This window comes from Leptonychotes weddellii, chromosome 5, assembly GCF_054177405.1.
Source record: "Leptonychotes weddellii isolate Sample4059 chromosome 5, ASM5417740v2, whole genome shotgun sequence".
Lineage (NCBI taxonomy): Eukaryota > Metazoa > Chordata > Mammalia > Carnivora > Phocidae > Leptonychotes > Leptonychotes weddellii.
This window is the reverse complement of record NC_138373.1, coordinates 143,879,431-143,906,413: the sequence shown is the minus strand read 5'-3', so window position 1 is coordinate 143,906,413 and position 26,983 is coordinate 143,879,431. Positions and strand designations below refer to the sequence as shown.

At 40.4% G+C, this 26,983-nt stretch overlaps 2 protein-coding genes across 7 annotated transcripts in view; one reads left to right on the top strand and one right to left on the bottom strand.

The window, feature by feature from the left end:
* Positions 1-1,084: 1,084 nt before the first annotated feature.
* On the top strand, positions 1,085-18,344 carry NFYB (nuclear transcription factor Y subunit beta). 4 transcript variants are annotated; one of them, XM_081822317.1, is made up of 8 exons: positions 1,085-1,238; positions 3,789-3,874; positions 10,163-10,256; positions 11,853-11,983; positions 13,758-13,955; positions 15,200-15,281; positions 16,200-16,279; positions 17,214-18,344. In XM_081822317.1, exons 2-8 carry the CDS (start codon positions 3,869-3,871, stop codon positions 17,244-17,246), a joined length of 624 nt encoding a protein of 207 aa, XP_081678443.1. In that variant the 5' UTR covers positions 1,085-1,238; positions 3,789-3,868; the 3' UTR covers positions 17,247-18,344. The 4 variants fall into 4 exon arrangements, with proteins under 4 accessions (XP_081678443.1, XP_081678446.1, XP_081678447.1 ...); XM_081822320.1 differs by having other exon boundaries at positions 10,120-10,256; XM_081822318.1 differs by lacking the exon at positions 1,085-1,238 and adding an exon at positions 1,930-2,047.
* HCFC2 (host cell factor C2) overlaps positions 2,045-26,983 on the bottom strand; it is a 67,077-nt gene continuing 42,138 nt past the window's right edge. For all 3 annotated transcript variants that reach the window (XM_081822307.1, XM_081822309.1, XM_081822308.1), the window contains one exon: positions 2,045-2,188. In XM_081822307.1, coding sequence (XP_081678433.1) covers positions 2,082-2,188 — 107 coding nt within the window. In that variant the 3' untranslated portion in view covers positions 2,045-2,081. The remainder of the gene's footprint in view (positions 2,189-26,983) is intronic.

Below are 26,983 nucleotides of genomic sequence, written 5' to 3'. Positions count from 1 at the left end.
TGGAATAACTTGGAGGCTTTCACTTGTCATTGCTTCCTTATTTGCTCTTGAAATGTTAAAATATGCGGAGAAACAGTAGGAGCTCTATAAATAAAACATGTCTATATATTTTTAAATGATTAAAGCTGGAAAGTTTAATGTGGCACCGGGCCACTTGTTTAGTGGAAGTAAAGCGAACGCGATTGCGGGCTCGCGTTGCAGAAATCCTGCCGCCCTTTGCAGTGCGCGGTGGTGTCTGGCTCACAGCCCATCTGTGATGGTCGCAGGCGAGGGAAGTCCGACCCACACTGCAGTCAGGGAAAGACAGCGGGGGAGCCTGGCTGCAGAGGCAAGAACCGACCATGGATTCTTGCGGCCCAAATAATCATCTGGTTGGGAAAAGCCACATGTCAGGTAGCAACTATTGGGGGTGCGGGGCGGGGGGTGGAGGGGGAGACAGGAAATGCAACATTTTAAACTCAGGGTGAAGGCTGGCTAGACTGACCAACCTGTTAAACCTGAAGGAGAGGATTGTATCTTTAGATGAAATCTGAACAACGAATATCCGAGCTCAGTGACCGAGAGGGAGCCGTTGTGCATTTGGCAACGTTTACAGGCACACAAGGAAAACACAAGGTGCTGAAGGCATTGCAGGAGGTAGCCGTCGTGCAAATCCACCCGGTAGCTCGAATGTCGCCCTGGCGGGCGGTTTCTGCCCTTGGTTTCCCCTTCTAAAAAATCGTCGGGCGGGTGAGACGCTTTCACGTGGGGGAGGGAGGGGACGGAAAAGGGAGCGAAGCCTGAGAAATCACGCTTCGCAGAGGCCCGGGAAAACATCGTGGGAAGAAAGCCCGCAGAGACCTCAAGAGCGTGCCCGAGTCCCGGCCCCGGGGAGCCCCCGCGGAGCACGGAGGCCGCCGGCCGGCGCCGCGCGGCCTCTGCAAGACCCTCCCGCCCGCCGCGGCCCGCAGCCCGCTCTGCGGGCAGCAGCTGCTGCGGCCGCTCGGCACCCCGGGCGGAGGCGAGGCGGGGCGGGGCGGGGCCGCGGCCGGAGGCGGGGCCGGGGCGGGGCCGCGGCGGGCGGGCGCGCGGGAGGCGCGGAGGGAGGGTGTCGCGCCGAGGGAAGCGGCCCGCGGCGGAGGGAGGGGAGGCCGAGTCCTGGAAGCGGAGCTCCGCGCTGGGACTGGTTCCTTCGCAGCCATTTTCTGTCCAACCAAACAGCCGATTGGAGACGGGAGCCAACCAGGGCTGCATTGGAGGTTTGTGTCTCGCTTCGGCCAATGATCGCTCCTAAACCGACTCCACTTTAGCTCGAATGAAATGTCCGTCTCCTCCCGGCGCCGTCCCCGCCGCCAACGCCGCCGCGGCCGGGGCCACTCGCCTCCCTCTCGCCCGCCCTCTCGCCCGGGGCCGGGGCCGGGGCTGGGGCCGGGCCGGCGCCTGCGAGGCCGCTCCCGCTGCGGGCCCGGCCGGGGAGCGGGCCCGGGGCCGCGGCGCGGCTCTTTGTGCGCCGGGCCGAGGAGCGGCGGGACGCGGGCCAGGCCGCCTCCTGCTCGCCGCCGCCGAGCTCCGGGCCCGAGGCCGAGGAGGGGGCGCCGGGGCACCGTCAGGCCCCCTCTCGGCGGCGCCCCGGCCGGCTCCATTTTGTGCGGGGAGCCGGGCGGGGGGCACTGGCCCGGCCCCCGGCTCCGACCCTGCGCCCTTGGCCGGGCTGCCGCGCGGAGTCCCCGGGGGCGCCCCCCTCCCGCCCGCTGGCCCGCCGGGGCATGGCGGGACCGGGCCGCTTTGTCTGCCCCGGCGCCCGGAGCGGGCGGGCGGCCGGCAGGCGTTGGGCGCGGGCCCGGGGCCTGGGCGGGCGAGTCGGGGGGATGCGCGCCAGGGGCGGTCGCCACGCACCGGCGGGACTGACAGTCGGCCGGGCGGTGGGGCCGGGGCCAGCCCGCGCACCTTCGTGGGGAGGAAGCGAGGTCCCCGGGAGGAAGGAGTGGATTTGGTTTCCCCGCAGTCTGGCTTACACGTAGAGAATGCAGCCATCTGGCGGCTTGCTGTCCCTGGACGTGCCCCGAAGGTGGGAAGGAAGCCTTTCGGATTGGACTAAGGTTTTAATCTTCGGTGGGAGGCGGGGAGGATCTGCCGGGCCTGAGGAGCAGTAGTCTTCGAGAACAAAGAATTAACAGAGCACCCACAAGTCGTAATCTTGCCCAAAGTACTGTAACAAGATAATTTAAACAAGGTTAGGTAGCATACGACCTTTAAAAAAAAAAAAAGCATCCCACTAACCCGCATGGACTCCACGGTGCCATGGTTCGTGCCACGAATCACTGGGGTGGTTTGGGCTTTCTTAGTATGGAAACTAATTGGCAAAATAAAGTGGTAAGATAAACTGATCGATATAAGTGGCATTAATAAATAAGGGTTTTATTTGTAAAGTATTCAAAGTTTAACCAGAATTCCTTAAAAGGCAATTATTCCTTCCCCGCACTGCTCCTGTAGCTTAATTTAAGGATTCTATTGATGCAAAACTCTGGTTGTTGATGCCAAAGAATGGAGGGTGGAGGAAGGGTCTGCTGCTTTTCTTGGATACAAATTTGCATTTCTTCAAACATTAAACAGATGTATGCATTCCCTTGAGCTTTCACATATATCATAACCTGCCTTTAGGAAAATATATACCATATGAGGTGACAGTGTTTATCTTTAATATATTGAATCTAAATATATACTGAGTCAACTATTTGGGTGAGAGAGTGTGGTGAGGTGTGCCCCCCCCAAGCAAAATAAATATATATAGCTCCATTATTTTAAGTGTACTGAGGATTTTCTTTTTCAAAGACACCCTTAAAATGCTTCTAGCTACAAGGAAGGAATCATCTGGGCAGCTTTGGGGTTAGAAAGAGGACAATATTTAAAAAGAAATTAGACATTACTTTTAAGATTATAGCAGAGTGGACAATGTCAGCCAGTCTTTGCTGCCTGGACTGACATTTAAAAAATTCAATTCAGTGGCTACAATTTTTTCTTCTGTTTACTAGATTTCATGCTTGAATGCATATCATTATTTTCTCTTCCTTTAAAATTAACACTGAAAGGATATGTTTTTGTTTTGCCCCTCCCCCCAATTTAATTGCTTCACTTGAAAAAAAAGGAAAAGAGCAAATGAGAAATGGAGATTGTAACATTGTAATTGATACCAATTTATTCAGCTATTTATGCCTTACAGTGAAAATGAAGTGCTATTCAGATGCAATTTTAGTCCAAAATGGTGGTGCTTTAAAATGGTAAATAAAGGTCCTAATTTATTGTGTTCCATGTATGTTCTCTGGGCAGTGTGTATCTTTTCAGTATAATCCGAGGTGTTTAATTTAAAAGCATTGTATTCTGAGATATTCTTCTCCCTCTCTTTTGAGCTTTTGGACTCCTAAATCTCACTCTAAAACATTAAGAAAATCATCACTGAAAAATTAAGTTGGGGTGTTTGTGTCTTGGGTGTTAATATTTTGAATAATTTGGATGTGTAAATTTTGGTCTCGTGCATATAATTTGGGGTGTTGTGATGAATATTTATGGTGAACATGAATAAATTCAGGGTTATGTTAGGAAAGCAGCTCCTCCCTGCCATAGAATTAACTTTTTTTTGCAAGGTCTCCAAAATATATCTGCCAATTTAAGAAACCTTTATTGGGCGCCTGCTTTTTTGCACTCTGTTGAATAAGAACAGTAGGTGAAATTATACACGCCTTTTAAATTTTTACTAGGAAGAAAGCCTGTAGGCAATACGTTGTTACTACTAATAGATGTTTATCTTCTAGGTTGAAGTTGGGCAAAGATCAGACCCCTTTTTAGAAAGGTGTTCTGAACACCACTGACAATACGGTTCTGACAGTGTTTCATGACAGTAAGTATGTCTTACCATTTTGGTTGTTAATTAGATTTGAACAGTAATTAGGAAACAAAATTATACCTAATGTATATTGGAGATCCCGAGTAGAATGAATGCCCTTCAAGTCTAGACAGATAGTACCTCCATTCACTCATTCCTGTTGCTTCTTTCTTTTTAGTGACTTGCATGTATTGTTTCCTGTGGGCCCCTAAGTGCTGTGGAGGCTACAAGATAAAAAGCCTGTCCCAGCTCTTAAGAGGCTGTCTGTTTTGCTAGAAGGGCTTCAGTCGAACTGAATGCTTAGAAGACAATTCTGCAGGGAATGGGAAATGCTGGTTCTAAGGGTGGCAGAGATGAAAAGACCAGTGGTGTGGTAGGCCTGGGTAGTTGCGAATGTCGTGGACTTAGCCTTGAAGGATGAGTGGGATTTGGGTAGGTGGAGGGTATCACCGAAAGCAAAAGCCTGAAGGCAGGGATGAGTAACTTGTTTAGGGGAGGGGGAGTAGATCTGCATCGTCCAAGTGGAGATTTCATAGGCTAATTTAGTGAGAGATACCACTTTTCCTGTCTGGATGCTTAGTTCTGGATCTGCTACTGTATTTGTGATGTCAGGCATGTTACAACTTCCTTGAGCCATGACTCATGCCTCAGTCCTAAAATAAAAGAGCTATACCTGGTGATCCTTAAATAAGGCACATTCTAGCACTAAGATTTTTATTAGCCCTGAAGATAGAGTTGGAAACAAGTTTAGTTAGGTTAAGTGGGGGATCCACTCGTGAAAAGCCAAGGAAAAACTAGGTTTGGATTTGATGCTAAAGACTTTTAGAACCATTCCAGGTTTAGGAGCTATAAAAATGGTGTTTGAGTGAGATCCATCTTAAAACAGTCTGTACCCTGGTAGGTTGGGTAGTAATGCAGTGGCAGTAGAGAAAGGAAGGGCATATCCAGGCAACTTATTAAAAGAGGGAACAGCTTAGGTGGAACTTGGAGGAGATAGAAGAATCTAAGATGACACTGGTATAATGAGCCTGGGAGGGTGGGATCACAGGAGCTGGAAAGCAGATGAGGAGCTCTCATCCACTGCCTCCTTGCAGGACATGGGGAGGGTGAGTTTCATTTTCCAGAATTTTAAGCTGACAGTGATGGGACATCAGACATGTTCCACAGGCATGGCTCGTTGGAGTGGCAGGCAGGATATGGTTGTAGATTTAGGACTTCTAAGCATAGAAGTGGTATTTAACGAGTTCATTAAGAGAGTGAGGGAAGAAAGGAAAGGATAACCTTGGATGAAACTAACAACTGGGAGGTGGGGAGGAAAAAATAAACCAGGAAAGGATATCGCTTTGGAAATCAAGGGAGAAGAGAGTTTCATGCAGTGGCCGGCACTATCAAGAACAGTCAAGTAGGAATGAAGGCAAGATTATTGGCAACTTCCAAGAGCGGTTTCAGTATCCTGGTGGGGTGGAGAAGCACCTGCCAGGGAGTTGAAATAGGAATGGAGAGATGTGTGAGGACTGTCAGGGTGACAGTGATAGCTAGCCAAGGGTGTGGAGCAGAATTACGGTTTTATGGGTCTGTGTGTACTTCTGTGTGTTCAGTGAGGGAGCCTAAGCATGTTGAAGAAAGAGTGAAGCAGCTGGTCAGGGAGGGCTGAAGATCCATTAGAGGTGAGGATTCTTTGTGTTACTTCTTATCCTCAAAGAGATAAAAAGGAATTGGTCCAGAGAACAGGTGAAAGGGGTTATGCAAGAGAGAAAACCATGCCTGGAAAGAAGGGTGAGAACTGTATTTGAAGGGACAAAAATAATACTAGGTTACATTTGTTGAGTTCTTATTATGTATCGTACACTTTGCTAAGTGCTTTTTATATAACTTCACTTCTCATAGCAACTCCATTTTAAAAAACCCCAAATGGTCTGTCCTAAGGGCCTGTGCTCCTGATCCTGAACCCCAAACCAGGTGCATTGCTTACATCCCACAGATACTGTCCTGGCTTGAGAAGCAACTTTGAATGTTTTTTGTTTTTTTTTTTTGTTTTTTTTATTTGAGACAGAACGAGAGAGAGAGCACATGAGAGGGGGGAGGGTCAGAGGGAGAAGCAGGTTCCTTGCTGAGCAGGGAGCCCGATGCGGGACTCGATCCAGGGACTCCAGGATCATGACCTGAGCCGAAGGCAGTCGCTTAACCAACTGAGCCACCCAGGCGCCCTGAATGCTTTTAATATACAGTCATTAGACCCAGAATTTAGAGAAGGCAAAGTAAAGATTTAGGCTATGGACTACAGGAAAAACTATTAGGAACAAATACTGTAAAGTACTTGGCATCTGAGATTCTGGATTTAAATCCCATTTACTCTGCCACCTTTGGCAAGTCATTAGCCTTCTATAACCTCAATTTTCTCATCTGCTTCACGGGGTCAGGAACATTGCATGAGATATTTAGAAAGTGTTCGATAAATGTTAAACCTATTAAAGAGGGAACTATTTCCCACGTTTGTGCACAAATTATTAATGTAATATGAATACTGCTACATCACAGAATTATAGAATAAAAATGTATTAGCCAGCTGACCATTGATTTCACATAATATTTTAGAGAACAATATCAGTTCAACTAAGTAGTCAGAATAGTCAATAACATTAATTTAATGGGCTTGAACTAGTCTTTGTCCATAGTTATTAGTTCTCTTGGATCTAATGATTCGTCATTTTACCCATTGTCTTGTCACTCTCCTGCATGCCCGTCCCTCTTCGTTGTCTGGATAAGACCCAGCACTTCAGCTTCTCTCCTCTTCCACCACCTGTGGACCTGTCAAGACTGGTGCCACTGGGTCCCACTGCATGTTTGTGGTCACCGGCTATAGCTTGGCTCTCGTTGCCCAGTGCTCCCATTCTCTGTCTCTCCAGCTGCAAGTGGAATGAGACAGGAACAAGTGGAATGGTAAGTCCTGTCTCATTCCACTTGCAGGAACCCCAGCAGCATCCCCTTGGTCCTTCTTCTGGTTCATTTTCACTCAGTCACCAGGTCTGTTGATTTGACCTCCTGAAAGCCTCTTTTGTCTGCTCCCCTTGATCTCCACTGCTGTTGTTCTGGACTGACCTGGGGAATGAATGTTCATCATCTTGCCCGAATTCATGCTCTGACTGCAGGCCCATGGTCCTTCGTGGTCTTCTGCCCCCATTCTTGCTCCCCTCTGTCCATTTCTACACTGGACTGTAGCCAGAGTGTTAGCAGAACCATGCAAATCAGACTCCCCTTTGACTTGCTCTTGTCCACAAGGCACTGCTTGATCTAGCCTCTAGTCCATTCTAGTCCACCAGTACTAGATTTCTGTTTCCTTTGCCTGGAACATTCTTTTCCCATTTTTCCTTGCCTGACTGATTTCTATCTTTCAGTCTTAGTTTAAATGTCATTTCCTGTGACCACTTCCTTGACTCCCCAGACTAGTGTGGCCCCTTTTGCAATAAGCTCTCAAAGCATATAACAAAACACCTTTGTTTTCCTTAGCACCTGGCACTAGCAATTAGTTAATTGTAATTACTTAATAGCTACATATAACATTTACTGAGTCCTCCTATTACACTATGCTAAGTCTTTCCATGGTAAGTCCTGTCTCATTCCACTTGCTCAAGGTCTCATGGCAAGTAAGTAGGAAGGAATTCAAACCAGGTGATAGGATTCCAGAGCCTGTGCCTTGGAAGTATTAATAGACTACACTCCCTACCCCTTTCCCCTGCCACTAGTTTACGTAATACTTGTCTTCCCTGCAAGATGAGGACAGAGATCTTGTCTATGTTGTTGACTAGGCCACATCCCCAGCACATAGCACAGACCTGATAAATACCAGGTGCTTACTTGGTAAATATTTGTTGACTGGCTTACTTAAAATCTCCAGCCTATTCTGAATATTTTTATAGGAAGTTTAGAGCTTGAAAAAGCCTTTGGGATGTATCTAGCAAGTATCCCTGCCTCATTTCCCCACTCATATTATATATATGAGTGGCTAGCATATTGTGAGCATCAAAGATGAGGCTTAATTTGTTACTAAGTACCTTGGGGATTCAAAGAAGGGGACACTAATTTTGGGTTTGCAGAATAGGGTAAATCAGAAAGATTTCAGGAGGATGGGAGAACATTGGGATTAAAGTATGGGGCAGGATTTTAAGTTGGAAAGATAGAGGAGAGGAAGACAGGGGTGTGATGAAATGACAGAAGAGCTACGGCTTGCAGACCCAAAGAAACACAGCTAAGCCTGCTCCGTGCAGCTTATCCTCAAGGAGGGAGGATAGGATCTCTGTCCCCTGAGTGCTCTATGCGCCAGACACAGCTCTTTAGCAGGCTCCCTTTCTTTCGTTCTGACAACTCTGAAATACTTTCAGAAGTACTGTTTAGAAGACTGAGGTTTAGAGGCTAATGACGTGAATCCAAATGATAACTTGCTACTAATTCCAGTGCATGACAAGATAATGTGATTTAAACTTTTTGCCTTTAATACTTTTTTATGTTATATTTATAAATTAATTGATCTCCCAGACAGACATCCCCTGCCTGCCCCGCCCCAACAAAGATTTGTTTCCAGTTATAGGTTCTGAAACAACCACTTTGGTCCTTTCTCCTGAGCTGTGATTTCCCTAATCTCCCTTAGGGCATTGTAAAAACTAGTCAGTTCACAGCTATCCTAATTGAGCTCTCTTTCATGGCTAATAAATCCATCTTCATATCTATTAAAGACCACTCTCCTAGTATCTTGTTGGCATTTTAGGATTAAAATAGCATTTTATTTTTGGGTAATGTTTCACATTAGCTGTTTAAGATGGGGAAGATGATACTATTTACATTTTATATGGAGATAACATTTAATGGGTAGGGATGCTGTTTTCAGGGATCAGCAAGGAGAGTCCGAATCAGAGCTCACTGATGTTGTTTACTACCTTTTAGAAGCCACTAAGAAGTATCAATAAATAGGTACTCTGTACTTGTGCACATTATTAAAGGTAGGTGAATTCTATTCTCTAGCCCCTTAGAAAACTATATAGATTATGGAAATGTATCTTTATCTGCAATTAAATTAGATACCACAGTCAACAAATATATCAAAGAAATGCCATGTTATTGAAGACTTGGAAACTAGCCTGCTATTTTACTAGTAGATGAATATCCAACAGAACTGGAGAACATGACGTGGTCCCCAAAGACTTAAGTAGTGCAGTTAGTAACATTAAACTTGTTATCAAGGTCCTGGCCCTAGATGAACATGTAGGATCAAGTGTCTCTTTTTGATCTGGCCTGAAAGCATGTATAGATTGTACTTAATTTTTGCTACACTTTTTATTCGGGTAATGCATTTACAAATTTTCCACCCACAAATAGCTAGTCCCTTATTGTTTTTGAATAGTATTATTTGCAAAGCGGAAAGACTTTCAGGATTTGCCATGTTGGTGAAATGGAATGGAGACAGTTCAGGGCTTGTGGTCCAGTTTTCTCCAGGTTTTCCCTCTTAGAATTCTTTTAGCTCTGAGCAAACTTAATTAAGCAGGCTTCTTTTAAAATAGTCATTTTAATTCTCATTCTTGTCTATGGTTATAATTTTACTGTCTATATGCAGATCTCCAATCTCCCTGACCCCTCCTTTTCTTTTTTTTAAAAGAATCTCAAGTTTGAGGGCGGGGCGGGGGGGGTGGAACTGTTGAGTAGAATTAGAGGTGATAGGCTGGTTCAAAGTATGGGTGTGCTTTCAGGTTGCATGGACCCAGGTTTGTGCAAGGAATCCATATGTTTCCCCTACCAAACAGCAGTTTGAACCAAGACACTGCCCCTTGTGGAACTTCTGTGAGACAGCAGGGAAAGTTTGCTGCAGGAGCAAAATGATTTGCATAGGACTACCAGGCTGTAGCAGGAAAGCGGAAAGAGATGGAAATTGGTGACTTTTAGGTGACTTCTAAGCTGACTTTGGCTTTGCTTGTCATTCCAGGGACAAGCTAGGTTGTAAGTCAGGGTTGTTTGCACTATATGTGAGGATTATGCAATTGAAAAGAAAGAGGTGTGTGTTTTAGATTCATTTCCTTGTTTTGTTTTTCTGTTGGTCTTAATGCTTATCACTTACAGAGGGTAGACAGGGGAATCTTGAATCATTGAAAAATTATCACAAGGTTTTCAAATCAAGAGATACAAATGTTTTCTTTTAGTAAGCTTAATGCCTTTAAAACTAATTGACCCATGCTATGACAGTTTATGAGCATTGACTCTATTATGTTTTTTAGACAAGTTTTATTGAAGAATATTTCAAAACTTCTTTCCTCATAGATGGATGGCGACAGCGCTACGACAGATGCTTCTCAACTAGGCATCTCTGCAGACTACATCGGAGGAAGCCACTATGTGATACAGCCTCACGATGGTGAGAAAGCCCCCATTAAAGACATTCCCCAGTAGACACAACTTAGTGAAAATCATATTAATGTGATGTTCTAGGTCAATTTTGTCTTTACAGGAAAATTAGCAATCTTGTGTCAAAGTTCAGTGATAGTCTAAAACAAGGCACTTTTTATTAGAAATAGTCATCAAAAGAGTGATGAGTTCTAGAAAAGAATTCTAGAAAAGAGTTATAGAAAAGTATGTTTTTGGGGCACCTCGGTGGCTCAGTTGGTTAAGCATCTGACTCTTTTTATTGAGAGAGAGCGAGAGAGAGCTTAAGCTCCTGTGCGAGTGGGGGGGGGGCAAGGGAGAGAGAGAGAATCCCAAGTAGGCTCCATGCCCAGCACGGAGCGCGACGCAGGGCTTGATCTCACGACCCTGAGATCAAGAGCTGAGCTGATATCAAGAGTTGGACGCTTAACTAACTGAGCCACCCAGGCGCCCCTAAGATATATTTTTTAGGAGGCAGTTGGGGGTGGGTGATTAGTTACTTCATCCTGAAACAGATACACATAAAAATGTAGCTTGAAAAGAAAAATGTAACTTGAATCAGCGTAAGTGCCTTTCTTTTTTTTAATACATAGGAAGAGTATATATTACTTACAGGATACTGCATTTAGTTAAAAAAGTATATTACTGGTACTGTGAAAGCTTCAGTTATATCTGAGTCTATATATTGAGGATTCACTTTTTGTAAGAATGTCGGATCAGTGCTACAGCTTTGTTCAAAAACTTACTACATTAGTATTAATCCAACTGGGTCAGTAATACTCAAGTCCACTTTTTCCATTCTTTTTTTTTTTTAAAGATTTTATTTATTTATTTGAGAGAGAATGAGATAGAGAGAGAGAGAGGATGAGAGGGGGGAGGGTCAGAGGGAGAAGCAGACTCCCCGCCGAGCAAGGAGCCCGATGCGGGACTCGATCCTGGGACTCCAGGATCATGACCTGAGCCGAAGGCAGTCGCTTAACCAACTGAGCCACCCAGGTGCCCCACTTTTTCCATTCTATATAAACTTGGCTTTGCATAATATAACCTCTTAATCTGGCAATATGCAAGGAACCATAGGTCATAGCCTGTAAGTTTTCTAGCTAAGTTATATAACAAATATTTATGAGTACTTCTTCTGTGGAAGATGGTATACCAAGTTCTAGGAAGTACACAGAGCTGATCCCTGGCCTAAGGTAGCAGACATCTAATAGGGAGGATGAGAAATGAAAAGAATTATAAAATGTGTCAGAAAAGACACAGAGAGGCACTTTGTGATATTTTGTGAAAGGAGAGATCACTTCTGAAGGTGCCATGCAGATGTTTTTGAGCTCTCTTGACCACGGATAGGTAAGGTTTTAGTAGGCAGAGTTGAGGATAAAAGGATTTGAGGCAGCAGGTTTGAAACTAATGAGTAGGTTTCGGTTATGGCTGTGAGAAAAATTGTGAAAAGAACTGCTATCCTCCTCCCTAAAAATGATTAGGAAATGAACCAGGATGGTTCTTATCTTAGATTGTCTCAGGTAGTCGTCTCTGTCTTGAAGTAAAGATGATGAGAAACTTGAAACCAAAGTCATTTTTATTTCTTTAGATACTGAAGACAGCATGAATGATCATGAAGACACAAATGGCTCAAAAGAAAGTTTCAGAGAACAAGATATCTATCTTCCAATTGCAAATGTAGCAAGGATAATGAAAAATGCCATACCTCAAACGGGAAAGGTAATGCGGAGGAGACATTTTTCTAGGGGAGAGGGGAGCATAGACCCACATGAGTGTGCACTTCTGAATACGGTCAGCTATTACTGAGCAGCCATTCAGCCTCCCAGCAAGTCCAGCCGCTCTTTCAGTGCTACACACTTCGTTACTGAGCAGGACTCCATTTGCAGTTCCCATGTTCCCCTTCCCCACTTGAAGCAGATAAAATAGAATTAAGAATCTCCTTTAAAACAGGTGCATTATCAGAACTATCAGGTTTTTTGAGCATATGGAGTTGTGACTTCTATAATGTTGCAGCAAAATTGGGTCATTTTGGACTGATACGGGAAAAATCCTTACATTTGGAAGCAACTATTTTTATATAATCATAAATATTAATGTACATTTAAATTTAACTGGCATGATTTTTTTAAAGTAGTTCTGTCTTGAGACAGACAATCGTATAAACAGTTATTTATAACAACTTAAAAAAAACTCATCACTCTACTCATCACTTGGTCTGAATTAAAAGCCACATTTTTTATATTATTTTATATTGCATAATAAACTTTTTTAATTGTAGCTTATAAAGTGCTTACAAAAGTAATAAAGCTCACAAAGAAATATATTATTAAAATACAGAGCTAAGCCTAGAAGTTCCAATATGAGAGGTCCTCCTCATGTTTTCAGGGGAAATAAAGCACAACTGCTGATTGGTGTTTCTGTTGCTAGGCCTGCGCTGTCCAGTACCTCAGGCCACCGACCGCACACGGTTACTGAGCACTTGAAGTGTGGCAAGTCTGAATTAAGATGTGCTGTAAATGTAACACATACTTTAGATTGTGCAGGCTTAGTATGAAAAAAAGAATTAAAATACCTCAGTTTTAAAATGGATTCTCTGTTTAAATGGTAATATTTTGGATTTATTGGGCTGAATAAAATATATTATGAAAATTAATTTCACCTTTTTTTAAACATAGCTACTAGAATATCTAAAGTTATGCGTACAGCTAGCATGATATAATCTTGCCTGCAGCTCTTGTTTACTGTTCTTCAGGATGTAAAAGAGGCCTGGAGGTGAAAGACAGTGTGTGTCAGCAAGGATTTGTGTTGTTCTGTTAGAAGTGGCTTTGGAATTGCATGCTTTAATCCATTAGAGTTTCACTTTGAAAGTGAAGTTTGAAAGACACTTTGAAAGAGTTTCACACCCTTAAAAGAAGAATTGCTTTTAAAATGAAGTGGCAGGTGTGTGCTGCTTTTTAATAAACTCAAAACCTGTACCTGACACTTGGTATCTTCAGTAATAAAAATGTCACCAGATGTCATTATTTCATTCCCTTGTAAGCCTTACATGAATTCAGTGTTTTGTCTTTTTAAAATTTTCTGGTGTCCTCATTTGTGGAAATGCTAGGGCAGAGGAGTGATACCTGAGTCTAGCCCACAGTATACTACATACACCATGGGTCTTGATTTTCTTGGGGCACTTGGTTAGTAAGATTTCATCTTTATGGGATGGTAGGGACATCCAGTGATTGCCTTTTTACCTAAATTATACCTGTTTTCTGTGAATAGTTGTCAGGGCTTCTCTTACTGATACTCAAGTTTTTATTCTCAATTCTCAAGGGCTGGAATTTTGATAGCACACATTGTGTCAGTGTAATTAGCAATATTATTTCAAAGATGAAATGTTAACAGCCGTAAACTGAAATTTGTATTCTGAATAGCTTTTATTTTTGTAGGTTGTTAGGAAGGGGATGGTTATATTCCCTGCAAATTTACCTGTGATTTTTCTCTTCAGATTGCAAAAGATGCCAAAGAATGTGTTCAAGAATGTGTAAGTGAGTTCATCAGCTTTATAACATCTGAAGCAAGTGAAAGATGCCATCAAGAGAAACGGAAGACAATCAACGGAGAAGATATTCTCTTTGCCATGTCGACCTTAGGCTTTGACAGTTATGTAGAACCTCTAAAATTATACCTTCAGAAATTCAGAGAGGTAAGTAAAATGCCTTCCATTATGCTTTTAAGGAACTAAGATATACTATTCACTTTAACTTTTTAAATGTATCATTCATCAGAAGAAGTATGTAATCACTTACATTACTGTATTCAAATAGTATGTCCTTTCTTTTTCCCTTTGTTACTAATGACATCATAGTTGTGTAGTGTAATGAGTGAGAGCCTGGACTCAGGATTCCAGCCACCTGAGGCTGAGTCCCAGCTCCACCACTGTGACCTCGGGCAGATTATTTAAATACGTTAGGCCTTGCTTTCCTGGTCTGTACAGTGAGGTTAGTAATAGTACCTACCTCCCAGGGTTATTGAGAGAACTAAGTAAAATAATCTATGTAGAGCCCTAGGCTCAGCATATAGTGAGCAGTCTGTAATGGTAACACATGCTGTGCTTATTATTAGTTTAAAAGAGGTAGCATCTCAAAGCTTGGGGCCTTCTAGGTAGAAAAAAGGGAATTCTAACTGTATCCCTTTCTTACTAAATTCTTCTGCATTTCCTTTTGGGTTTATCTTTGCCCATGGTATGAATTTTGTGGAAATAAACTGAGATCAGCATATTTATTTCCACACTCCAGCTTGGGTGTCAGATTCACATTGCTGTCAAAATACTTTCTTTAATGTTAGAATCCCACTGAATTAGTGTTATATGCATCATCAAATGGTTAAAGTAGGAAGAGAATTTGTAAATTCCTCACAGTACTTTTCCAAATTTTTTGCATCACAGAACCTTAGAGTGAACGGATGGAAACTTAAGAGCTCTTTGGTCCAAACTGTAATTTTGATTTAGGAATTTAAGACTTTAAACTTGCTGTTATAGTACTGCCCATTTGGCTAAGAGCTATATATATAGAGTTAAATGATAATTTGGATCATTTATAGTAGATTTATGAGCTGAATATTTATAATATTTTGCAGACTACTTCATCTGTAAGTAGATTTCTATTTTCCTTTTGATGTAGTGTGGAGTTAGAATAATTTTATTTTTATCCATAAATATTTTAGATTTTCTAGGTCATTACTAACACTGTCTTGTGATGATTACTGCTTATATAAAAAGTTAGCATTTTGAAGGGCCTCTTCATATGTAATTAACCAGAAGTGTAAATAAATACTCTGTGCAGTGTTTGTAATAATAGAAGCTCCTAATTTTAGGAAATAAGCATTCTCATCTAGAAAACAGTTTCTTTTGAATACCAGTGATTGCTTTTTTGATTTGTCCTTCCCTAGGCTATGAAAGGAGAGAAAGGAATCGGTGGAACAGTCACAGCTACAGACGGACTAAGTGAAGAACTTACAGAGGAGGCATTTAGTAAGCAGTGTTATGATACATTTATGCAACTACATTTGTTCTTCTAAGTCATGTAGTTTGTTAGCCGTTATCAATACTGAATGTAATGGTACTTTGGGAATATCAGCCCCGAGTATTTGGACATAGTACTATTTTGAATAGTTCTTATAAGTTCATGCCTTTATGTTTGAAGTTAGTGAGGGTAAGTGTAGAAATTTAAATTCTGCAGACATTATAATCTTTCACCCATAGTTCTGATTTCCATGGCCCCTAGTTTTTGGTTTAAGATTCACATGAGATAGGAATATTGAGAATTGTAGCTTGTAATATAAAATCTTGTGATTTAAATAAATTTGAACTGAAGGGTTTTTTAAAAAACTGAATAGGGGCGCCTGGCTGGCTCCATTTGAGGAGCGTGTGACTCTTGATCTCAGGGTTGTGAGTTTGAGCCCTACGTCAGGTGTAGAGATTACTTTAAAAATAAAAAGTCCTAAAAAAAAAAAAAAAGAATATTGTCATATTGGTGAAATGAAAGGTCTGTGGTGATTCTAGTTCTCATATAAAATTTATAGGTATATATTTTATATTTCTCAAAAATACATGCTGCTTAGTTAATGTAAGTGTTGCTCCTAGCTAAGCCTCATGATATAGGTCTGCTTATGAATTAGAAACCCCATCCAGTCTGCAGATTTGTACACATGGGCAGTTAGCCCAAGTATATTTTAGAGAAATGAAGATTCAGAAAATTGAAAACTTCAATAGAAAAAATGTGCTTTTTATGGAGTTTTTTTCATGCTAAATTTGACGGTTTATGATTTTGTCCAAGGTTACGTTGATTAGTGGCAGAATTGTAATGAGAATTAATGACACGACTTTAAGGTTCATACCCAGAGAGTAGATGCAATTCTTTTCCTGCTTTAACTTTTTTTTGTCTTCTAGCTAACCAGTTACCAGCTGGCTTAATAACTGCAGATGGTCAACAACAAAATGTTATGGTTTATACAACGTCATATCAACAGGTAAAATACAACCTTCTTTGTAGTTTAAATTATTATTATTATTATTTTTTTTAAAGATTTTATTTATTTATTTATTTGAGAGAGAGAGTGAGAAACAGCATGAGAGGGGATAGGGTCAGAGGGAGAAGCAGGCTCCCCGCTGAGCTGGGAGCCCGATGCGGGACTTGATCCCGGGACTCCAGGATCATGACCTGAGCCGAAGGCAGTCGCTTAACCAACTGAGCCACCCAGGCGCCCTGTAGTTTAAATTATTTTAAAAATTGATTTTATCATTGATTTTTATCACAGGTAGTTAATTTCAGCATATTACAGTTGACCCTTGAACAACTTGGGTTTGAATTGCACTGGTCCAATTAATATGCAGATTTTTTATAGTTACTATAGATGTGGTTTTCTCATCCTTAAACATTTACTTTTCTCTAGCTAGTGTTGTTGTAAGAATACAGTATATAATATATATAACATACAAAATATGTGTTAATTGACTGTTTATGTTATTGGTAAGGCTTCTGGTCAACAGTAAGCTATTAAGTTTTTGGAGGGGTCAAAAGTTACATGAAGATTTTCAACTGTGCAGAGTTTGGCACCCCTAACCCCTGTGTTGTTCCAGATCAACTGTATTATTATTATTAAGGACCTGATAAAGAAGGTTGTTAAAAATTGCTTTCTCAAAATATATAATTGTGTATTCTCTTACTGATTAAAAATATGTACACACATATTCGTATTTGCGTAGATTTCTAGAAAGATGCATAAGAAATTATTAAAGTAGCTCCCTTGGGTAGACAGAATGGAAATTTGGGAGTGGGAAGTAGACTTATTTTTCATTGTCTATTGTTTTTACTCTTTGTTTATATGTATTTTTTTTTATAATACATGTTATTTTAAAAATATGTTTTTTCTTTAATTCTCAATTTAAATTTTCTGATCTTAGATTTCTGGTGTTCAACAAATTCAGTTTTCATGATCTGAAGAAATGGTGGCATGGGGAGTGGAGAGAAGCAAAAGAGTCTGTACGATTCCGGAAACAGAGACATTAGAAGGAAGTGACTGGGGAAAAGATGTCTCTTTGTATATTAAATAGCTGTAATGTAGCTTCCTGATGCTTGACTAATTGAGGTGTTAATTGAGAATCTTTTTCATGAATGATTTTAAAGAAAAATTTGGATTTTAAAGGTATTAAAATATTTTTGTTTTGTACGAGAGTTTGTTGCTCTGTATGACTCCTGTATGCATTGTATATTGCAATTTATTACTGTCAGAGATTTGTAGACAGTTTCTTATTTTCATATTGAATCATGTTACTTTTGTAATTCAAGTAAGCAGCTGGGTTAATTCATGATGTTTGCCCTTTTAATAAAATACAAGGGTAGAGTTCATTTTGAATGCAAGTTGCCTTTATTATAAATTTGAGTTTGTCTTGGTTATTATAATATCTTGCATGGTAACCTAGCTAGATTTTTAGCATTTGCCATATTTATTAAAATTAATTTTTTGTAAAACATTCATAGCTTAAGCAGCACCATTTTTTAAAAATGTAATTGAAAAATTAAGTGTGAATGCAGAAGCAAACATTGTCTGCCCTATTAAACCTGGTGCCCATTAACAGTGTTTACACTGTTCATTGTGCCTGTTATAAGATAGTTTTAGTTTATTGGAGCTTTTGTTAAGACCAGATTTGTTTCTGAGTTACATTATTATGAGTGTTGGAATTCATTTAAGTTTAATGTAGTCCTAGTGCTCTTGAAATGGTGCCCTTTTCATTTTTATATGATTTTTCCAAAGCATATCTTCAAATATTATAGTATCCTCTTCCAGAAGAGGAGTTTTATAGTCTGATGGTAAATGTCCTCGTCTTACCTTTTTAATTGAAGTGTCAAGTTTCCTAATTATACTATGGGAACCAAGGAATGTCAGACATCATTGTGTGTATACAGACCTTTCTCTGCATGGGTGAGTGAATGCAGTGGAGAAGAGAGTGAGTGCTGCGAATGGTGTGAAACAGAAGCCCCAACTTCTAGTGGCTGTCTTGATCTTTGCAATAAACTAAACTTAGATAATGTAACTTTGTATAATTTAGTAGTATGTACTTGGGTTGTTCCTTTTTTAAAGTGAGGATTTGTATTTTCTCATCTGTTCTTTTTGGTAATTAACCTGAGTGTTTTGGGTTTTTTTAATATCAGCAATTGCTATTGTATGGTTTGCCTAAAAGACAATTTAAATGTCATCTTGGAAGGACACTCAAATTTATAAAATAGAAGCAATTTCGTAGATAACAGGCTGAACAGAAATATTTTACCTTGCCAGATGGAGATTTGGGGGGCATATCTGGGCTAATCTGAGGTTAGTAACTCCCTCACTACCTTCCCATTTAAAAAATAATCTTCATTACAGAAAATTCAAATAGGCAAAAAAAGGGGGGTTGTTAAGCAAAATCAACTATCATCCTACTATGCTGAAATAACCAATGTTAATATTTTGGTAATATTTAATCATTTGTCCTTTTACTTTGCTAAATATGTATATTTTTATAAAAATGGGCTCATACTTGCATACTGTTTTGTAACCTGCTTTTTTCACTTAATAATATATTGTAAACATCTTTCCCAGGTCATTACATAGTCTTTTATTTTTATTCATTTATTATTCTGTTGTATGGCTGAACCATAATTTATTTAATTCTCTATTGGACATTTTGACTATATGCATCTTTTCACAGTTATAAACAACACTTCACTGAAATCTTGTGTACATCCATGACTGTTTTCTTAAAATAAATTCTTAGAAGTAAAATTACTAGGTTAACAGATACACAAAATTTTAAGGCTTTCCATATTTCCATGTTAGTGTATTTCCAAAATAGTTTCCATTTGATCCGGGCAGTATATCAGTATATAACTGATAAAAGCACTTGGTCTTTGTTTATCAGGTTCTTTAAAATTAAAGATTGGGTTATGTTTAATTATCAAGATAAGGAATTAGACACCCTGAAGATTTAATCAATATAAACCAAAACAAATGTCTGAATTTAGTATTGTTGGTAGTACTAAAACTTTAGGTGAAATCAGGTCAACTTTGGGTTATTTGGCTTTTCTCCTCCGAAAGAACACTCGCCTTCTGCATGTGTCAGGTACATACTCTCCTTTTGTGCATGTGGGAGGGAGTCCCGGCTTCTCACGTGGCCTGTGTTGCATTTCACTGAATGTCGTGTTTTCTTCCCCTGGAACTTCTTAAGTATATAAGCTCCTACATTAACCTAAAAGTGTTTTCTTTATAACTTTGTAGATATTGCTTTTATGAGTATTTGAGAGAGAAATGGGCTTCAGTGACTAAGTCAGAAACAGGACTTGAATAGCTTGTCTCTCCCCTCACTGCCTCGTAACAGAGATGCTTTAGTCCAGAGAGAATTATTTTTTTAATGCTACCTTCCAATGTCATATACTTGGGTATGATGATGTATTAAGCTGTTTGTATTTCTTTTCCTCCTACAGTGTAATATCTATACGGTATTTTCCTTTCCTCAAAAATATGTCTATTGCCTGTTTTCTAGATTACCTGAGTGGGTTAAAAGAATACCAGTTACCTTTAATAACACGAACTGACCACAGTTATGAGGGCCAACTAAAAGGATCTCTGCAGCAGTACCAACTAAGCGTGATAAATGAAAAAAATAGTTTCTGCCATTTGCCAAGAATAAAATCTTGTGTACAAGATTTTTAAAATCTATATATTTTCTCTTTAGGGAAAGTTATTTTATCAACAGTCCAAAACAAGATAATATTTGTTGCTTTATGTGATAAAATACATTTCTGAATCATTCAAATGATATCAGGTGAGATCTATGCCAAAAACTAGGCTATCCTAAATGTGTATTTTTGGTTTCTCTGAATTAGACAACTTATATATGTTTATGTAATGATTTATATATATTAGCCTTAAACTCATATAAAGTCATAGTGTATTCATGAGTAAAAAATAGAACAATCTCAACTAATTTTATTAACGAACTATACTATATTGTCTGAAAAATATTCAGGTTTAATTTATGGTTTCTTTTAGAGCTGGAAATGTTACTTTGCTAACTTCCCCAAGTTCTGCTTCCTTTTGCTTGTTACGCTCCAGTCACCCTGGTCTCTTGGCTCCTTGTGCCATGTTCTTTGCCCCCTCTACCCACGTATACTTCCCTCTGCCTAGAACATTCTTTCTCTTCCTGGGCCTAGCTAAGTCTCGCTCATCCTTCAGGTTTTAGTTTAAGCTTCATCAGGAAAGCCTTTAAAACTTTTGTTACACCTTCATACTAATTACCAAATACAGAAAATATCAGCACCCAAAACTGAGTAGGTTTGTACACAGTGTTTGCTGGCTGCCACAGCCCCTTAGACATTTCTTTGAACAAGACTACATTTCTTTTTATACCTGATCTTAGAGGATTTTAAAACCATAAGGCAGAATTTCTTCAAATCATGGGCCACAGATGGCATTGGGATGGATGCTTTTCTCTGGCTTCTGGCCATCACTTTTCAAGATGTAAACTTGCCTAGTAACAGTTACAGCTGTCTCTGACTTACTCCAGAGACTTCCTTCTGCACTCCCTAGTAAATAGATACCTATGCAAGGCACCTTACTGTAAACACTCCTTTGCCAAGGTTAATTGGCAGCAAACGTGCCAAATAAAGTCAGTAAATATGTACTGGCTTTGTCTGTAGAAACCTAATGGCCATGTATTAGTTTTAGGGGTGGATAGAAGTTGATAGGTAATTCCTTCATCTTCCGCAACAATATCTAAGATTAAAATATTCTGACACTGCAGCATAAACATTGCCTCTTTCAGGTATCATTTGGATCTCCCTTGAGCGTCCTCTAAAAGCGAACAGTAAGTCTTTCTTCTGTACCTGTTTTCCAGGGCTCAATTTCAGAGTACATCTGAATGAAAGAGATTGCAGACCCTTAAGCGCCAGGTACTTGGTTGAAAGCACGCTGCTAGGCAAAGACAAGCCACGGCAGACAGTGCCTTACAGCCAGGGCAGCTATGCCAAGAAGGCCTATTCATGCATCTATAATGCCCAGTGTTCGGTGTGCAAGAAACCAAGACCAAATCCTTTTATCAGACCAAAGCAAACACTAATCAAAGAATGCAAAGGAGGGCGCCTGGGTGGCTCAGTTGGTTAAGCGACTGCCTTCGGCTCAGGTCATGATCCTGGAGTCCCTGGATCGAGTCCCGCATCGGGCTCCCTGCTCGGCAGGGAGCCTGCTTCTCCCTCTGACCCTCCCCCCTCTCATGTGCTCTCTCTCTCTCTCTCATTCTGTCTCAAATAAATAAAATCTTTAAAAAAAAAAAAAAAAAGAATGCAAAGGAATAATATTTGGGCTGACAGCCATTTAAGGAAATGATAGAGCCATTCCTTACTTAGGAGGAAAAGTGTAACTTTTAAAACATGGTTTCTTTGTGTACATTTCTAACCTTGCAGGTAGCAGTGCCCACACCATAGGAGTGCTGCCTTGCAGGACAGTGCCAAGGGCAGAACTAAGCATCCTATAATTCTTTATAGACTACAAACTGCCATGTGAGTAGGAATACTCACATCAAGGGCAAAGTAAAACAAATTTTAATTAAGTAATTTTTAGAGGGAGAGAGAGAGAGGTGAGGGAGGAGAGAGAATCTTAAGCAGGCTCCACCACCAGCTTTTGCCCCAAGGGTTCTGTAGAGCTCTGGAGACTGAGCTAACAGTAGTTGGGGGGGAATGGACATATTTATTTGTCAGAGAGTGAGAGAGAGCCATGAGCAGGGGGAGCTGCAGGCAGAGGGAAAAGCAAGCTCCCCGCTGAGCAGGGAGCCCGATGTGGGACTCGATCCCAGGACCCTGGGATCATGACCTGAGCTGAAGGCAGACGCTTAACCGACTGAGCCACCCAGGCGTCCCAGGGGGTACTGGACACAGAGCCTAAGGCTCACCTAGGCTGGAGTCTGGTAGGGCCACCACAGAGAAATGGGCAGCAAGGAACCTTGCCTATCTCAATGTTGGGGCTGCTGGGTGGAGGAGGATAAATAACCACCACCCTCAAATTCATAATCACAGGCCAGCCCTCAAGGTTTGCGATCTGAAATCACAGAACCTTCATGCTGATAATATAAAGTGCTCTCAGGTTGGTAGTCACTGGGTATCTGGCACAGCAAACATATTCTCTTAATGGTCTCAATTTTAGCTCATACTTCAAATAATCCCTATTTTCCAACAAAAGTAAGTTCAAAGGAAAATGGTACCAAGAGTAGAAAAAAAAAAACAACACAGCTTATACAACAGACAGTAAAATCCCCCAGAAAGACTCAAAATTGGTATCAACACAGGAAAATTAATGGTCTGTAAAGGAATAGAAAAGCACAGAAAATACGAATAAGGAGCAAAAGAATACCCAGAGAACACGATTTATAAGCCAAATAGAACTCATAAGAAAAAAATAATTGGAAATAAGAAACAAATGGAGGAGGGGAGAAAAGAATAAGAAAATGAAGAAAGACAATGCAAGAAGTGGGGAGTGGGCAAAAAAAGACGACGTTTATGAGGACCTAGAAATAAATCCAACTTGTATTTGTATCACTACAGATATAAATGTACTTAACTATCCAGTTAAAAAGGCAGATTTTCTTTGGCCTTATCTTTGCATGAGTCTCCTGCAAACTCAAAATATAAGGCCAAAGAAAGATCTAAGATACTCAGATTAAGACTAACCAAAAGACTGCTACAGTAAGTAACAACAACGAAGATGGAGGCAATGAGCATTCACAGAGATAAGAGTCACTACATAATTCTAAAAGGTTTAATTCACCAAGGAAGAGCCAAAAATTCTAAATTAGTATGCATCTAATAATAAAGGCAACAGAAAAAGCAAATACAACTTAAAGAGAAATTGAGAAATCTAGTTATGATGAGATCTTGAGACTTCGTAAACAATCAAGTATAAAGTTCTCAACAACCGGGGAATACATACATACATACTCTTTTTTTTTTTTTTAAGATTTTATTTATTTTTTAGAGAGCGAGCTAGAGAGAAACAGCATGAGAGGGGAGAGGGTCAGAGAGAGAAGCAGGCTCCCCGCTGAGCCAGGAGCCCGATGCGGGACTCGATCCCAGGACCCTGGGATCATGACCTGAGCCGAAGGCAGACGCTTAACCATCTGAGCCACCCAGGCGCCCCCATACATACTCTTTTTCAAGTACACATGGAGCATACATGAAAACTGATCACATATTTCAGAAAGCTAGCCTCAAATTTCAGAAAATTAAAATATTGTAGCTCATATTCTCTGGCAAAATATCAGAAGTAAAGATTAAGACAACCAGGGGCGCCTGGGTGGCTCAGTTGGTTAAGCGACTGCCTTCAGCTCAGGTCATGATTCTGGAGTCCTGGGATCGAGTCCCACATCGGGCTCCCTGCTCGGTGGGGAGTCTGCTTCTCCCTCTGACCCTCCCCGCTCTCATGCTCTCTCTCTCATTCTCTCTCTCTAATAAATAAATAAATAAAATCTTAAAAAAAAAAAGATTAAGACAACCATAACCCACCCTTAGTATTTAGAAATCTTTTAAAATAACAATGGGTTAAATATTCAACCCTCTGGAAGTATTAATCAAGTGAGAAGGCACAAAATAAACTAATAGGAATAAAAATGGGTCATAACTACAGATGCTGTGGAAACTAAAAACAAAGATAATATGGATAACTTCATATCAAAAAATTTTAATGAAGTGGAGAAATCTTTAGAAAAATTTATTGAATTTAACAAATTGACTCAAGAATAATATAAAATCCTAATGTTCCTGTGATCTATAAAGAAATGGAATCAATAGTTAAAAATCTCTTAATGACCAAATGGTTTCATTACTTTTTTAAGATTTTATTTATGAGAGACAGAGAAAGAGAGAGTGCAAGTGAGCACAAACCGGGAGCGTGGTCACACAGAGGTAGAAGCTGGTTCCCCACTGAGCAAGGAGCCTGATGTGGGACTCGATCCCAGGACCCTGGGATCATGACTTGAGTTGAAGGCAGCCGCTTAACTGAAGGAGCCACGTAGGCGTCCGACCAAATGATTTTTTTTTTTTTAAAGATTTTATTCATTTATTTGACAGAGAGAGACACAGCGAAAGAGGGAACACAAGCAGAGGGAGTGGGAGAGGGAGAAGCAGGCCTCCCGTGGAGCAGGGAGCCCGATGCGGGGCTCGATCCCAGGACCCCGGGACCATGACCTGAGCCGAAGGCAGACGCTCAATGACTGAGCCACCCAGGCGCCCCCGACCAAATGATTTTAAAGGCTAGTTTCAATCTTCAACTCTTCCAATCTAAAAACTCATTTCAGGGGCGCCTAGGTGGCTCAGCTGTTAAGCGTCTGCCTTCGGCTCGGGTCATGATCCCAGGGTCCTGGGATCGAGCCCCACATCGGGCTCCCTACTCCGTGGAAAGCCTGCTTCTCCCTCTCCCACTCCCTCTGCTTGTGTTCCCCTCTCTGACTATGTCTCTCTCTGTCAAATAAATAAAATCTTAAAAAAAAAAAAACAACTAATTTCATGAGGCTAGTATACCAAAACTAGACAATGACAGGACATAAAAGTAGAGTAAAGCTAGTTTTACTGATGAACACAGAAGCAAAAATCCTAAACAAAATATTGGCAATTGAGTCCAGCAATGTATTATAAAACACACATCATGACCAAGTTGGGCTTATCCTAGCATTAAAGGTCGGTTCAATATTAAAAAGTCAACTACCATAATTTAATACAATAACAGCCTGCTTCTCCCTCTAACCCTCCCCCCTCTCATGTACTCTCATTCTCGCTCTCTCAAATAAATAAATAAATCTTAAAAAAAAACAAAACATTCAATCATTTAAATAGATGAGAAAAAATAAAATGCAACAGCCATTCAAAATAAAACTATTAGCAAACCAGAAATAGAAGAGAATCTTCTTAACCGACTGAGCCACCTAGGTGCCCTAAGAGAATCTTCTTAACTGATAAAAGGCCATTTATGAAAAAAATACGCAGCTGACATGTTGAAAGCATTCCCTTAAAATTAGGGCTAAGACAAGGATGTTCACTATCCGTTCTTTTCAATATTGTACTACAGGTCATAGCCAGTGCAGAAATGAAAGAAGGAATTTTTTAAAAGGTAGAAGGATCAGAAAACAAGAAAACTGCCACTATTTTCTGATAATGGTTATATAAAAAACTCAAAAGAACATCTAGAAACATTATTAGAATGAATAAAAACTTAGCATGGGTGCTGGATCCAAAATCAACACATAGCAACATTAAATACATTAGTAACAACCAGTTAGAATAGAAATTGTAATTTTTAAAAATTTACCATAGCATTCATTAAAAATACATAAAATTCCTAGGAAGAAATTTAATATAATACATGAAGGTCTTTATGGAGAAAAATCATTAAAGTTTATTGAGAGATATTAAAAGAAGACCAAATAAATGGAAACACAGTGTTTTTGGCTAGGAAGACTTACTGCTGAAAAGATATTAATTTCCTCCAGGCTGATCAACAGATTCAATATAATTACAAAAGATAATACACAAACTGGGAGAAGATATATACAACATGTTTAACTGACAAAGGATTGGTATCCAGAATGTATAAAGAAATCACATAAATCAATGAAAAAAAGACACACCCCTAATAGAAAAATGGGGAAAAGACATGAATAAGTATTTCACATGAGAGAAAACACATTCACATATGAAAAAAACACTCAAATTTCATTAGTAATCAGGGAAATGCAAATTAAAGCCACAGTAAGACACCATATAATCACCACCCAATTGGCAAATATAAAAGACAGTCAAGACCGTGTGTTCGCTAAGATGTGGAGCATGGCATTCAACCATTGCCACTGGGAACGTAAACTGCTCCAAATGCTTTAAGAAACAGTTCAGCACGGCCAAGTAAAACCTGCTTCTTAGAGCAGTGGTTCTCAAATTTGTGGGTCTCAGAACTTCCTTATATCCTTAAAAAATACTGAGGACCTCAAAGAGCTGCTGTTCATGTGGGTTATTATATTTATCAATTTTTACTATATTAGAAATTAAAACAGGCATTTTCAAAACAGTAATACACAAGTACACACTTGATTAGCTGTCAGAGTGAAGAGGTCATCTCTGGAAAATATTTAAACTCATGAAAAATGAGAGTGAAAAGGACAAATAATGTTTTAGTATTTTTATGAATATAATTTCGTCCTCCCAGACCCCCTGGAAGGGTCTCAGGGACCCTAAGGGTCCCTGGACCATACTTTGAAAACAACTTCCCTGGAGCAAATCTTGTACATGTGCACCAGGAGACACGTACAAGAACTCATTCATTCGTCAAATATTTACTGAGCATCTACCATGTGCCCTGCATTGTTCTAGACATCGTGAATGTCTCAACAGACAAGATCAGACAAAACAGGCAAAATCCCTGCCCGCACGGAGCTTACACTGTAACTGGCAGAATGTTCAGAACACCATTGTTTGATAGCCCAAAATGGAAAACAATCCAAATCTCCATGAACAGAAGAACAGATAAATTGTGGTTTAGCATACAATGGAATACTGTACAGCAGTGAAAACAAATGAAATACAGTTACATGCATAAACAGGGATGGGAATCTCAAAAACAATGGTCAGAAAAAAGTCACGGAAGGATATAATGCAGCATGAA

Excerpts from the sequence above, each read along its gene's own strand:
- NFYB (XM_081822317.1), top strand. Across the intron at positions 13,956-15,199 it reads ACCTTCAGAAATTCAGAGAG|GCTATGAAAGGAGAGAAAGG; the intron begins GTAAGTAAAATG and ends GTCCTTCCCTAG. Across the intron at positions 16,280-17,213 it reads ATACAACGTCATATCAACAG|ATTTCTGGTGTTCAACAAAT; the intron begins GTAAAATACAAC and ends TTCTGATCTTAG.